Here is a 12,654-nt window from a genome sequence, read left to right as displayed (position 1 = left end):
CAGTAGCAGCTTCCCTAGCTGCCTTGTCTACAGCTTCATTCCCACTAATGCCCTTATGACTAGGAATCCAGGATATCTTCACCTCCAGGTTCATCAAGTGGCAAGAAAGAAGAGCTTCCTTTAGAAGACATACTATTGCCGACTTAGCACAATTTTTAATAGAATTACATGAAAGGGCTTGGATGGCACTGAGACTGTCCGAGAAAATAATTGATTTAACTATTCTATGCTCTTTTATATATTTAATTACTTTTAGAATCGCTGAACATTCTCCAGTAAAAATATTTGATATAGGAGGCAATTGAAATTGATAGGTTGATCGTGAATTATCATGAATAAAGGCACACCCAACAGGTTCATCTTTATTAAGTTTTGAAGCATCCGTGAAAAACAAATTCCAGTCCTGCCACTTGTCCCTGATTGCCGACAAGAACTTGTCATTGGCCGCTGAGGAACTTTTTTGAATTCCTAATTTTACTATTTTCGGGTGAAAAGTAAGGGCCTGAAAGGAAACTAAATATATGGGCAATTTAGAAAATGTTGCTATAGGAGCATTAAAGCTGTTTAATCTGTTGAAACTAATTAAAGTATTAGGTTTTGTTTTCCTGCGCCAATAGACGTTTATTTCAGTATATTTTTGAAGTAATTCTAGCTTAGGAAAAAGAGGATGATTATCAAATTGGGCTACACGAAAGATATATCTATCTGCCAGGTATTGACGGCGAATATTTAAAGGAGGCTCCGAACATTCAACCTGTAGAGCTTTAATGGGTGACGACTTCATAGCCCCTGTTACTATCCTTAGTGCTTTAGATTGAACCTGGTCAAGTCTTCTAAGATTTACCAAATTACAGGGTTCTAAAATGATAGAGCCGAAATCTAAGTGCGACCTTATTAAAGCATTATACAGTAATTTTTGAGAATAAGGGTGGGCACCCCACCAAGCACCAGATAGGCAACGCAAAATATTAATATTTTTTTCACATTTGCTAACTACATAGTTAATATGTTCAGAGCCCGACAATTTAGAGTCAAAAACTACACCAAGAAATCTAGCTTTATCTTGAAGGGAGATTTGGTGAGAGCGGAATGTTATATTTACTGGGGTTATAAAACGTTGCCTAGAAAATACCAAAGCGACGCTTTTTGAAGGTGATAAATCTAAACCATGAGCGTCAAGCCACAGACCCAGAGAATCAAGAGCTCTATTTATAAAAGTAGCAGCTTGGTCAACGTTTTTACTAATCGCATAAATGGCAATATCATCAGCATACTGGAGTATATTACAATGCTGGTTAATAGCCTGATCTAAGTCAGAGGTGTAAATGTTATACAAAAGTGGACTTAACACCGAGCCTTGGGGCAGGCCCTTCCACACCAGTCTACTGCATCCCTGACAATTTGGCAATCGCAATGAAATCTCCCTACCAGATATAATATTATTTATAAAACAAACCACTTTCTCCGGAACACCTATCTGACGCAGTTTACTTCTGAGCACCGAGAGTAGGACATTGTCATAAGCCGCAGATATATCAAGAAAAACCGAGACAACGGACTGTTTTTGTGTGAATGCCAACCTCACGTCTGTCGATAACAGAGCATGGCTGTCAGTAACACTTTTGCCTTTTCTGAAGCCAAATTGAGTTGACGATAGAGCACCTGTATTTTCCACATACCACTCAAGCCTATTTTTGAGCAGATGCTCAGCCACTTTGCACATAACTGATGATAGGGCGATCGGTCTATGAGAATTGTGATCCTCAGGGTCTTTTCCAGCTTTAAGGATAGGAAGGATTAGTTGCTGTTTCCAGATTTTGGGAATATCACCTGTTTCGAATATTTTATTTATAAGATCCAACAGAAAAGAATGAAAAAGAGTTCCAGCCTTTTTTAAAAAAGAATAAATTATACCATCCCTACCTGGGGCCGAATCTGTTATCGATGAAAAAACTGACTTGAGTTCGTCTAAGTCAAATTTCCTACTCAGAAAATGATCAGAATGGCTGAAGTGGTACAAAGTAGGTATATCGCTAGAAAGTGGAACTGTTGGGGGAGCTAATTTATTCAGGAAATCCTCAGTCCATGCTAGAGAAGAAGCATAACCAGAAGGGGGAGCCTTGCCCTTTCGGAAATTTCTGATATTTTGCCAAACAATTGAAGAATTGGTAAAAGGAGAAACAGATTCGCAAAATTTATTCCAACCATTACATTTTTTGAGGGACAAAAGTTTTCTACATTTAGCTCTGGCTTTTTTAAAAGCTATGTAGTTTTCAATATTAATATCCGAGACATATTTCTTTTCTGCCAGATTTCTATCTCTTACAGCTGCCGAGCATTCAGCGTCCCACCACGGCTGTGACGGAACCCGACGCCTTACAGCCTTAAGAGGAATAGCCTCTTCAGCGGCTTCATGAATTACTTTAACAAAACGGTCATGCGCATCTTGAAGGTTGATATTAGGATCAGATGAAAGAATTTCTATTTTACTATCAAGAGAAAGGGAATAGCTGTCCCAGTCAGCCTTAGACAATCTGTATTTCTGCAAAGGGAGAAGTGAGACTGGGGGGCAACAGGAATTTGGAAGAGTTATGATTATAGGAAAGTGATCACTGTTATGTGAATTGTTTGAGATATTCCATGGTAATTCAGAGGCAAGGTCTGAAGAGCACACAGAAACATCTACAGCCGACACATTTTGGTTAGGAGCCGTACGTCTAGTAGGTCTACCATCATTTAAACAGCACAGATTTAATTCATCGAAAATGCTCAGCAACTTTTTACCGTTATTGTCAGATATGGCCGATCCCCAAGACATATCGTGACAGTTTAGATCACCCATCAAAATCATGGGTTCAGGAATATTTTTTAATATAGAACAAAGTTCTGATAAAACTGAGTGAGAAGGGTGAGGAATATAAATAGAGACAAAAGAAATGTTGAAAATATTTGCAGCCACAATAAACAGGTTACTGGAATGAGCAGGTATTTGGATATTAACAAAAGGAATACATTTTTTAATGATCAGAGCTGCCCCGTCCCAGCCATCAACTCTGTCATCACGTAAAGTAATATGACCAGATAAATTAAACGACGACTGAGGCTTTAACCATGTTTCAGCGATTGCAAATACAATAGGGTTATATTTTTGGCAAAAGTATGTAAGTTCAGATTTTTTGTTAATAATACTACGCGCGTTCCACTGGATGGCCGTATACATTTTGAATTTTTTTATTTAAAATGTTGCAAAGAGTTTCAACTTTTGTAGCGACGTTGGACGGTAAGTTTTCTACACTAAGAAGCATAATAAGTGTGCCTAGTAATGAGTCTAAAACATTGTTGTTCAACTGGGCTTCATTATAGAAAGATCTATCAGAGTTAGTAACATTAGATAAGAGGGTATCCTCTCGAGCTACTTCTTCGTTGATGTAGTCATTCGAATAACGAAGAGCACAACCATTTTGCGGCGGGGAATATTGAAGCTATTGATTAAAGCTTGGTGCGCTTTTTTATCATAACCCTCAGAGAGAAGAGGACGAGGCTTGCGGGTCACTGTAATAGTTTTCCTATATGATTGGGTATTTGGCGGCGGGGAGCCCCTTGTCGCATCTGCAAATGAACGTTTGACTGTTGGGAATCTTTGAGAAGCCTCTCCATAAGAAATAGAATCTTCTGTCATAGTTAGTTTAATTTTTTGTTGGCGCTCAAACTCTGGGCATACTTTATCCGTGGCAGAATGAGGACCAGAACAGTGAAGACATGAAACATGTTCAACCTTGCATTCCCGGCTTACATGAGGTTGAGCACACCTTGAGCATCGAGGCGGAGATCTACACTGCGTTTGTACGTGACCAAATCGACAGCATTGGTAGCATTGTATGACCGGGTAATTGTACAGTTGCGTTTCAAAAGAGTTGTGAAACAGAAAAACACGACTCGGCAGTTTTTGACCATCAATAGTGAGAGCCACTGTTTCCGTTGGCAGCCACTCTACTATATCATCTACTTTTCTTTTTGCATTAAGTCGTCTCGCCTTGAGAACCCTACCAAAATCCTGCGGGGTAATTATATTAGCGGCTAACTCCTCGTTGCTGAGATCCTTCGGGACCCCACGGACAATACACATTTTGCTAACATTGTAGGTGGGCACGAATGCTGTGTAATTGGAATTTATTATACATTCGTTATTTATAAACGCATTAGCAGCGGACGCAGAATCAAATTCGATGGCAAGTCTGTTACGTCCTACTTTCTTTATTCCGCCTTGCTTAATATGCCCAATTCTCTGAGAAAACATAAATTGGCCAAATTTCACTGGGTTAAGGAAGGAGCCCGAACCAGGTGATGACTCTTTTTGAGCGACGTGCACAATAAACGGACCTAAGTCACGGTTGGAATAACATTGCCTCGTAACAGGCGGAGCCGGAGGTGTACGATCAATTTTCGTTATTTTTCTAGTGTCATTGTCAGACGTTTTAACCAACGGTCTTTTCTTAGGTTTAACTTTAATGAACTCACCAGAAATTTCTTCATCATTCTCGAGAAAGGAAGATTGTGTTTGCTGACCCAATGGAAGGCTATTAGGGGATTCTAATTCCATATCAGTTACCCTCAATTCAGATTCGGACTGAGCCCCCGGAACATTGGAGCATGACGGGTCCGAATTACCCGCCATTACGTCCGTCCCCTGTACATTATATATTTGAAACAACGTATCACCTGAATTATATCTACAGAAATACTAAACAGAAATTATATTACAAAACAGAATTAAGATTACTAAAAGCCACCTCCAGAAATTATAAAAATTGGATAAATCCTACCAGAACAGGAAATGACGTGTTACCCTTCCCGCGCTCGAGATGTCCCGTAATGGTTTTAAAAGACCTATCCAACGATATGCCACACTATAGGGTTGGATGACAAAAAAAAACACCCCACTTTACGTCTATGGGAGGTACCCTAAAAAAAATTGTATTTTAATTTTTAATTGTACTATTTGGTCGGCATAGTTTACACATATATATCCGTGCAAAATAAGAGCTTTATAACATTGATAGTCCCTGAGCAAAGCCGCGGACGAACAGACAGACAGACATGGCGAAACTATAAGGGTTCCGTTTTTGCCATTTTCGCCCCGGAACCCTAAAAATTACCACGGAAGATTCGCAAGGTTCCTGCCAATTTGTTTTTTATTTAATTTCTTACTTTTTTGGCAGCGTAAGTTTTACCCGCGATTTGTCAAATTTTGGATGGGCGCCAGGTTGGCCAACCCCAACCAAACACACAGTTCTTTTTAATACGGCTGCTTACTATTTTTGATAGGATTGGTAGCAACAATTTTGTGTATGCAATCTTTCAAATTTCATAAGACCGTCAGGTTGACCAACCTAACACTATATTTTTTTACACTATGCAGGCTAATTTTATAGCAAAAATACTTGTTACCTCTTTGGTGGTGCAATTAAAAAAAAATCTTAAACAATGCAATGCAATAAAGGATTTTCATACATTTTTTCTGCTCTAGAGCAGAAAAGTCCCGCTTTGTGCTAGGTATTTAGTGCGGTTATGATGAAATTAAGGCATAGTCTTAAATTTATCTCTCTTAATATATTTATCTCTAAAAAGCCTAAAAAGCTACACAGCCAAGGCAACTTGTCCAACTAACGTTTTATTAGTATGCCAAATGTCAGCTGTAAGGGCTGTAATACCTTTTGCATTTCCCTAGAGAAATTCAAAAAAGTACAGCTGACAAACTGACAAGCGCGTGACATTGACATATATGCAAAAAAAATGCCTGCCGCCTAGCCCAAACTTGGTATCTTGCCGTCCCGCTGCCGCTTAGTTTATTTAATACGAGTGAGAGAGGCGGTACGATACGAAATACGAACTTCCATTTTCGAATTTCATAGTAGCCCCTCTGTTTTCAGTAGTTTTTATTTTTATGTTTACATAAACTGTTTGTAAATTATCTTTAGTAGTTAATTAAAAACTTACAGTACACCAATATTAAGAAGATTTATAAATAAAAGACGCCATGAGCTCAATTAAGCTAGCAGAATACGTATTGTGGAAATCAATCAAACATAAAAGGAAAGATGAATTCTCTACCAGAGAATATAATTCTCACTCATTATTTTTATGCTCTAAAATGTAATATTACTTAGTTATAACGCGTCCCAATTGATTTACACACATATTATCGTAGTTTTTTTTTTAATATAAAATTTTAATTCCACTTGTTTTAGAGAGGAGAATGTCTTTCCTGAAATGATATGTAGAGTTTGCACTTGTCCAGCTGATATTCCTGTTACGGATACAATCAATGGAATAAATATAATAAGAACAATATCGTCCGTGACTAGCATCTATGTAAGGATATTACATTATTGAGATTATTTTTTTAAAGAGGTAGGAGCAGCTATATTTCTAGACATTAATAAAAATCATCATAAACTTATTGAAGGAATTAAATTTACTAACCCCTTATTAATAAAAAAACTTCGTCTATAGCTAAACAAAATATTCCTGAACAACTTACCATGACCAATTGTTAATACATAAGACCCTATAAACCCTCAATAACTTATAGTTATAATACCCCCAATAACTAAACTTATATGAGCAACTGATGAATAAGCAATTAAAGATTTAATATCTACTTGACAAAATCAATTTAATCTAACATAAAATCCCCTCAAAAACCCTACAAATAAATAATACTTATTATTTGTTTGTAGCAAAAACCTAATAAAAATTTAAATTAAATTTGAGACATCCAGGAAGACATGATCTCAACAGTTGATTTATTTTAATTATAAGGCGTAATTTACAAATTAAAATAAATAATATGCTAATTGATATACCACTGATATAATAAAAAACCCCATCACATAATTTCTTTTGCAGGTCAGTAACTTGGATCCTTGCCTAAAATATATTTGTAAAAATTGCCTGGATGAATTGAAAATAGCTCTTGATTTTAAGAAGAAATGTGAATCTTCAGATTATAATTTCCGTCAAACACAGCCACAGAGAATTGGTACAGTTTGTAAAGAAATATTCAACTTACAGATTATAATGGTCATCACCACCGGCCTATACATTTGTATATAAGAACCCCTATGCTTGGCACAGGCCTCCTTTGGGAAAATATAATACATGTTATGTTAAATATAAATTACTTTTATCTACACCCATATAGTAAATCCTCCGTAATGCATTCATAAACCATAGATAATAACCAGCATTAGGTACAACATTGGATTCTATTATGAACACGGCTGTATCGTAATTTCATACATTATTAGAGCACCGGGGCGCGCTGCCCCGCGCGCACAAGCAGCAGCAGGTCGTCGCGCGCGCAGCTCGTGGGGCAGACATAACTACCTAGTTCTTGTTAATGCAGGTCATTCTCAATGGTTCTTAAACGCATGATAGAGGATTTAATATATGGATGTAGGTAAAATATTATTGTTCATAGGCCTTAAAACACTCATGTGACCCTATTATGAAACTCCGCGCAATGCTCGTGTTTTAAGGACCCCTATTACGATACAGTTGCATAAATAGCTATAAATGATCACAGATTTATTCATTTATTATTGTCAAGTTACGTACCATCAGCCAAAATGTGTGGTCTACCACCCTAAAGTTGATAATCGTTTTTTTATTTTATTTTATTTATCTCAACAAAAAGAAATACATTAACTGCAAAACAGTTTGTTGGCGAATATTTTTATGCATGTCATAAAACAATGCACAACAACCATGATGCATGGAAGTCCCTACTGCGAGCCCTATGTCCCTGCTGAGGGACTACAGGAATTCATCATCATCATCATCATAAAACAATAATGCCAATAGACATGTCTGTCAACTTCAAAGTTCGACTTTAGCAACCTCAGATTAGCAACATATTCATTTGATAGGAACTTGTTTAAAAAATTGATAGACCACTTATTTGGCTGATGGTACATTATAATAAGAATGTTACCTTGCTAAAAGTAGTCCGTCAGACTCATAAGGGCACATAATAATAATTAAGAACTAAAAATCAAAGATTACAAACTATGAAATTATAATAGATTTAAACTTAGTTTTATATAGTACATAGTTTTCTGATACATTCTATTTTATAATTCCAGATAAATGTTCTAGACCAATGGTAATGCATGACTTTGCACTTATTATTCATCAAATGACAAGGAGACGGCTAGTTAGGCTAACAGGCACAGATGGCAGAGGTCACAACAATAGAATAAAATTAAACATTTCCTATCTCCAAAAGCCAAATGAAGTGATAGAAGCCAGGGCAAGAAAGGCAATAAAATGTCAACAATGTGATCTTGCATTTGGTACTAAGGTTTGCAAGACAGAGTATTTGTTTTAAGAAATTGTCATAAATTCTTCATATATCATCATCAACAATGCATTGTTTTTTGACAGGATCTACTGATTGAACATCGCCTCCAGCAAAATTGTGTTTGCCCACCGTGCCCTCAGTGTGGAAAACTTGTATCTAATCTGGCAAGGCATAAGAAGAATGTGCATTTACGTACAGACGAGTTCACATGCCATATATGTGGTAAAGTATTGTATTCTTCAGGAGCATTGCGGAACCACTTGCGAGTCAAATACACCACTGTCCAATTTACCAACAGTTCTATCTTTGCTTATTCTCAATGACATCTTACTTATTTGTCAAGATTGTAGTGACAGGTGACAGAGAGGAGAAGTACTTGTACTGGATTGATGATTTTTTTTTGCAGATTAATACATTCTGATAAATGCGATTACTCTTGTCCACTGTGTCCATATAAAGGTAAACAGCAATCTTACCTTACACTTCACATGAGAGTTCATACAGGAGAGAGACCATATTTATGTTCAGTGTCCTGCAAAGTTTGTTAATCCCAGCAATCTAAGGAAACATCAATTGACTCATTCTAGAAAAAAATTTGAGGTAATTGCTTTTTAAAATTACTACTTCACCTTTAAGATAATAGGCGTAGGGTATTCTAAGTGCTGTTCTCCGCAGCTTGATGTCTATGTGCGGCTATTTTGCATAGCTGGCTACTACTCGAGCCAGCCTAGCTCCTGGAGGAAGCCTAGGCGACACTTGTTGTTGTTGACGACTTTCAGGAGTGACCACCAGTAGTTTGTCATGCTAGTCACATCATCTTTAAGATGATTATAAGCAGTGACAATATTAGAAGAATAGTTTTTCCTTCATACTCAGTTTTTCTGACCGAACAAAACTTCACAGATTTTAACCTAAACATTATTTTTTTAGTGTAATAAATGCAAGAAACAATTTCGCCTGTTGGAAACACTACAGGAACATTATGAGGCTGCTCATTTGAATGTGAGGTATAGATGCTCCATTTGTGGCCGCGACTTATGGTCAAGGTATGAACTCAATGTCAATTCTGTTAAAATTGATTATAAATATCTACCTACTCATTTCTATTTAATGTAAGCATGTTTGTGTGAATCCAATTTCAAGCCCAATAGTAGCACTTTCGTCTTTTCTCTTAATATTTTATACATTAATTTGACATTTTAATAAACATATTACTATTTCAGATGTAAGTTGCTGAGCCATGAATTAAGAGTGCACAATAGAGAAAAACATAAGTTGTATGATGAAATATATAAAGTTGTTCTAAATGATGAGAATGATTGATCAAATTGAGCATCCATTATACGAAAATGATTAAGATACTTTTTTAAATATGTTTTAAATAATTGTACTACAAGTATAAAATAAAATATTGAATTATTGACTTACTGTTTATTTATTAAATAGTTATATTACATGTATAAAATTGATATAGAAACACTTATTGCTGTACATGGTCTTACGAGCTAGCAACTTGCTTCAAAGGCCCTTCTAAATATTGCGCAATGGCATTTATTTTCTCCTTCAATATTCCGAAACCCACAGATTCTTTAGCATACAAACAAAGTAATAAGTTGGCCACTTGGGTTATGGCAATTTTGCCATTGTTGCAATCAACTAGTATCAAGTGTAGCCTGTCCTCCTTGAAGACGTTGCGTCCGTTTTTCTCATATGCTGACCAAACGTTACTAGCTATAGCTGCCGTGACCCTGGCGTCTTTGTCATTGTATCCCGAATAAGCCAGCAGGGCTCCTTGGTGGTTTAACAATCTGGAAGAATTAGTTAATAATTAACAATGGCGGGTTGAATTGATTTAATAGATTAAATATATTATAAAGGCATTACAAAGTATTTTCAACTCCTCCTGTATTCGCTTGGCTCAGAACCTGAGTCAACGCCTTAGGCTTCAACATTGTGATAGTTGCAAAACCAAGTGAAGATTCTAATAAGAAAATATATTCCAATAAGCTCCTTACAATTTGTTCACTAAATTCTAAATCTAGAAGTATAATCTCTCAGTCGATCTTTAATCTAACCGTATAAATAAAAACGAAAACTGAAGATGTTTCCAGCAAAGAGTATATAATCACTACGTTTTAAGAGTCGGAACTCTCATACAAAAACAATACCACGATTGTAGTATGAATTCAGTGTCTTTTTGGTGCCAATATCAAGAAACGAACTGCACAGACTAAACAGGGCCGAAAAAGTCACATTGACAAGTAGTGTTGTTAGGAACAGTCGATATTATCGATATTGTAACAGCATAGTGTTGTGCTTTTTTATCGATATATGGTCAAAAAACGGCACGTAGCGGTGCGCTTTTTATTAATTAAATGATCGAATTAAAGAAAAAAAAAGTTGTTTTTCTTAATAATAATTTATTTTCATGTCATGGATCTGTTTTTCTTTACATAGGTAAATAGATAAATAGAATTTGTAAACAGTTTCACGTTACACAAGTATTGTATTGTAGTATTGTATTGTCCGTTTTGCACTGCACAGCACTTGTGGAAGGCTGTGCATGTAAATATTCCACACTGGGCAACTCCAAAGCTGAACCTGAAACAAAGTTAAATTTAGCCAGTAGCTTACACTAACTAATGCAAGATAAAATAAAATTGGTACGCACAATCCAATTTTTGTCATATTGCAGGTCAATGACCTATGTTTACCTAGACAACTTTCTTACAATTTCTTGCCTTATTGTCAAATATGTCTTTACTTGTCAAATGAATGAAATGAAATGTAAGGTGATCTTGGAAGTTGACAATACATAATTTTGTATACCTCTGATAAACAATCTACTTGCCATGCCAAATGTAATGAAATTAATTCTGTAGTTTTTACCCGATTCTGGTGAAGCCCAAAAGGAGGATTATATTTTGACCTGTATGTATGCATATCCATTTCTATCTCTCTAACTACTAAGCAGCTCAACCTATTTTTAACCCTAACGCAAAAAGAGGAGTGTTATTACATGAAGTGTACCATAAACACAGACAATACAGAAAAAATGGTCAAGTGCGAGTTGGACTCTTACATGAAAGGTTCCGTAAACAGTTCAATAAAAGTTTTCTGAAAATTCTTCTAATATAAGTTTTTTTTTTGCTGACTGTACTATATGCCCCTGGTTACCAAAGTACTCGTCAAGACGACAAACGAGTCCAAACTCGATGCAGTTGTGCTGTTTATCACAGTGTTCCTATGGTCACCCGCTAGCTTTATCATCAGATCAACTCTAAAATTCTAAATTATGCTATAAGGTATAGATTTTTATCAGTGATAGTTTACCTGTTGTATTGTCAGTTTTACACTGCGCACCACTTGTAGAAGGCTGTGCATGTAAATATTCCACACTGGGCAACTCCAAAGCTGAACCTGAAACAAAGTTTAATTTAGCCAGAAGCTTCCACTAACTTATACAGGTGAAATATAATTAGTGTGTATAGCCAATTTTCTGTCTATTACTAATGCTCTGACCGGCAACTATACTATACACTCAAAATACCTAGCATTATTATTGATGACGAAGCAAATTAATTTATAACAATATTTTATGTAAAAAAAATATGCATATGTATTGATGGTATTTATTAGGGTTATGGTATTTATTAGGGTTATGGTATTTATTAGGTATTTATTTATTAGGGTATAAGCTGAGTCGCTTTTCCCTTTTATAGTTTGATTGTACTTTTTATTGTTATGTACCTATGTAGAATTTGTAAACAAACTATTAAATCAATCTTTTATTATTTTATTATTATTATTATAAGATGCAGTAAGTCAAGTTGCAATAGAGATAAATGAAAAAAATAAAGTGTTTACCTTGGCTGTCTTGCCATCTTTAGAGGAAACCCTTCAAGAATTTCTTCAGAAAGAGGTGGCATGGAAGTCCCAATTTGGTATGGCTTCTTCTTCAGCCGGGTTTTCGATTTTGTGAAATCTCGTTGCCAACACTTTCACCACTGCTTACAACTGAAATAAAATTTAATTGTCGTGATACTATATAAATACGAATTGACGTCGGCCAGCCAAATATAACCTCAACACCTATTATCAGATTTATCAGTAATTTACTTACACATGTTCACTTAGAGGAAATCTAGCAAAGAACATTTTGTTTTCACAATGTTTTTCTTGAATACCACAAATTCGCATCTCCTATGTTGAATGGTTTCTTAGTAAAGGACAGCCGTGAAAATTACGGTAAAAACTAGAGTCCTGTCTCGAATAAATGCACTTTAGTG

The 12,654-nt window shown here is 35.9% G+C and overlaps 2 protein-coding genes across 4 annotated transcripts; one reads left to right on the top strand and one right to left on the bottom strand.

The window, feature by feature from the left end:
* Positions 1 to 5,769: 5,769 nt before the first annotated feature.
* Positions 5,770 to 9,788, top strand: LOC141429025 (uncharacterized). Of its 3 annotated transcripts, XM_074089165.1 has the most exons (8): positions 5,789 to 6,153; positions 6,249 to 6,372; positions 6,910 to 7,042; positions 8,148 to 8,365; positions 8,449 to 8,587; positions 8,772 to 8,965; positions 9,296 to 9,411; positions 9,589 to 9,788. In XM_074089165.1, exons 1-6 carry the CDS (start codon positions 6,038 to 6,040, stop codon positions 8,774 to 8,776), a joined length of 735 nt encoding a protein of 244 aa, XP_073945266.1. In that variant the 5' UTR covers positions 5,789 to 6,037; the 3' UTR covers positions 8,777 to 8,965; positions 9,296 to 9,411; positions 9,589 to 9,788. The 3 variants fall into 3 exon arrangements, with proteins under 3 accessions (XP_073945267.1, XP_073945265.1, XP_073945266.1); XM_074089166.1 differs by having other exon boundaries at positions 5,770 to 6,153; positions 8,148 to 8,357; positions 8,449 to 8,965; XM_074089164.1 differs by having other exon boundaries at positions 5,784 to 6,153; positions 8,449 to 8,965.
* LOC141429027 (ragulator complex protein LAMTOR2 homolog) lies at positions 9,782 to 10,476 on the bottom strand (the record flags this gene model as incomplete). The annotated part of the gene is given in 2 exon segments (XM_074089168.1): positions 9,782 to 10,173; positions 10,250 to 10,476. Coding segments are annotated over 2 exon segments (378 nt in total). The 3' UTR covers positions 9,782 to 9,863.
* Positions 10,477 to 12,654: the final 2,178 nt, after the last annotated feature.

Source organism: Choristoneura fumiferana, chromosome 6 (assembly GCF_025370935.1).
Source record: "Choristoneura fumiferana chromosome 6, NRCan_CFum_1, whole genome shotgun sequence".
In the NCBI taxonomy this organism is placed as follows: Eukaryota; Metazoa; Arthropoda; class Insecta; order Lepidoptera; family Tortricidae; genus Choristoneura; species Choristoneura fumiferana.
Note: the sequence above shows the minus strand (reverse complement) of the source record. Positions and strands in the feature narration are given on the sequence as shown.

What these genes read in the sequence shown, in the direction of transcription:
- LOC141429025 (XM_074089164.1), top strand. Translation starts at nt 6,038, where the DNA reads ATGAGCTCAATTAAGCTAGCAGAATACGTATTGTGGAAATCAATCAAA. An exon ending in CGTCCGTGACTAGCATCTAT is followed by an intron (nt 6,373 to 6,909) that starts GTAAGGATATTA and finishes TTTCTTTTGCAG; the next exon opens with GTCAGTAACTTGGATCCTTG. An exon ending in AACACAGCCACAGAGAATTG is followed by an intron (nt 7,043 to 8,147) that starts GTACAGTTTGTA and finishes TTATAATTCCAG; the next exon opens with ATAAATGTTCTAGACCAATG.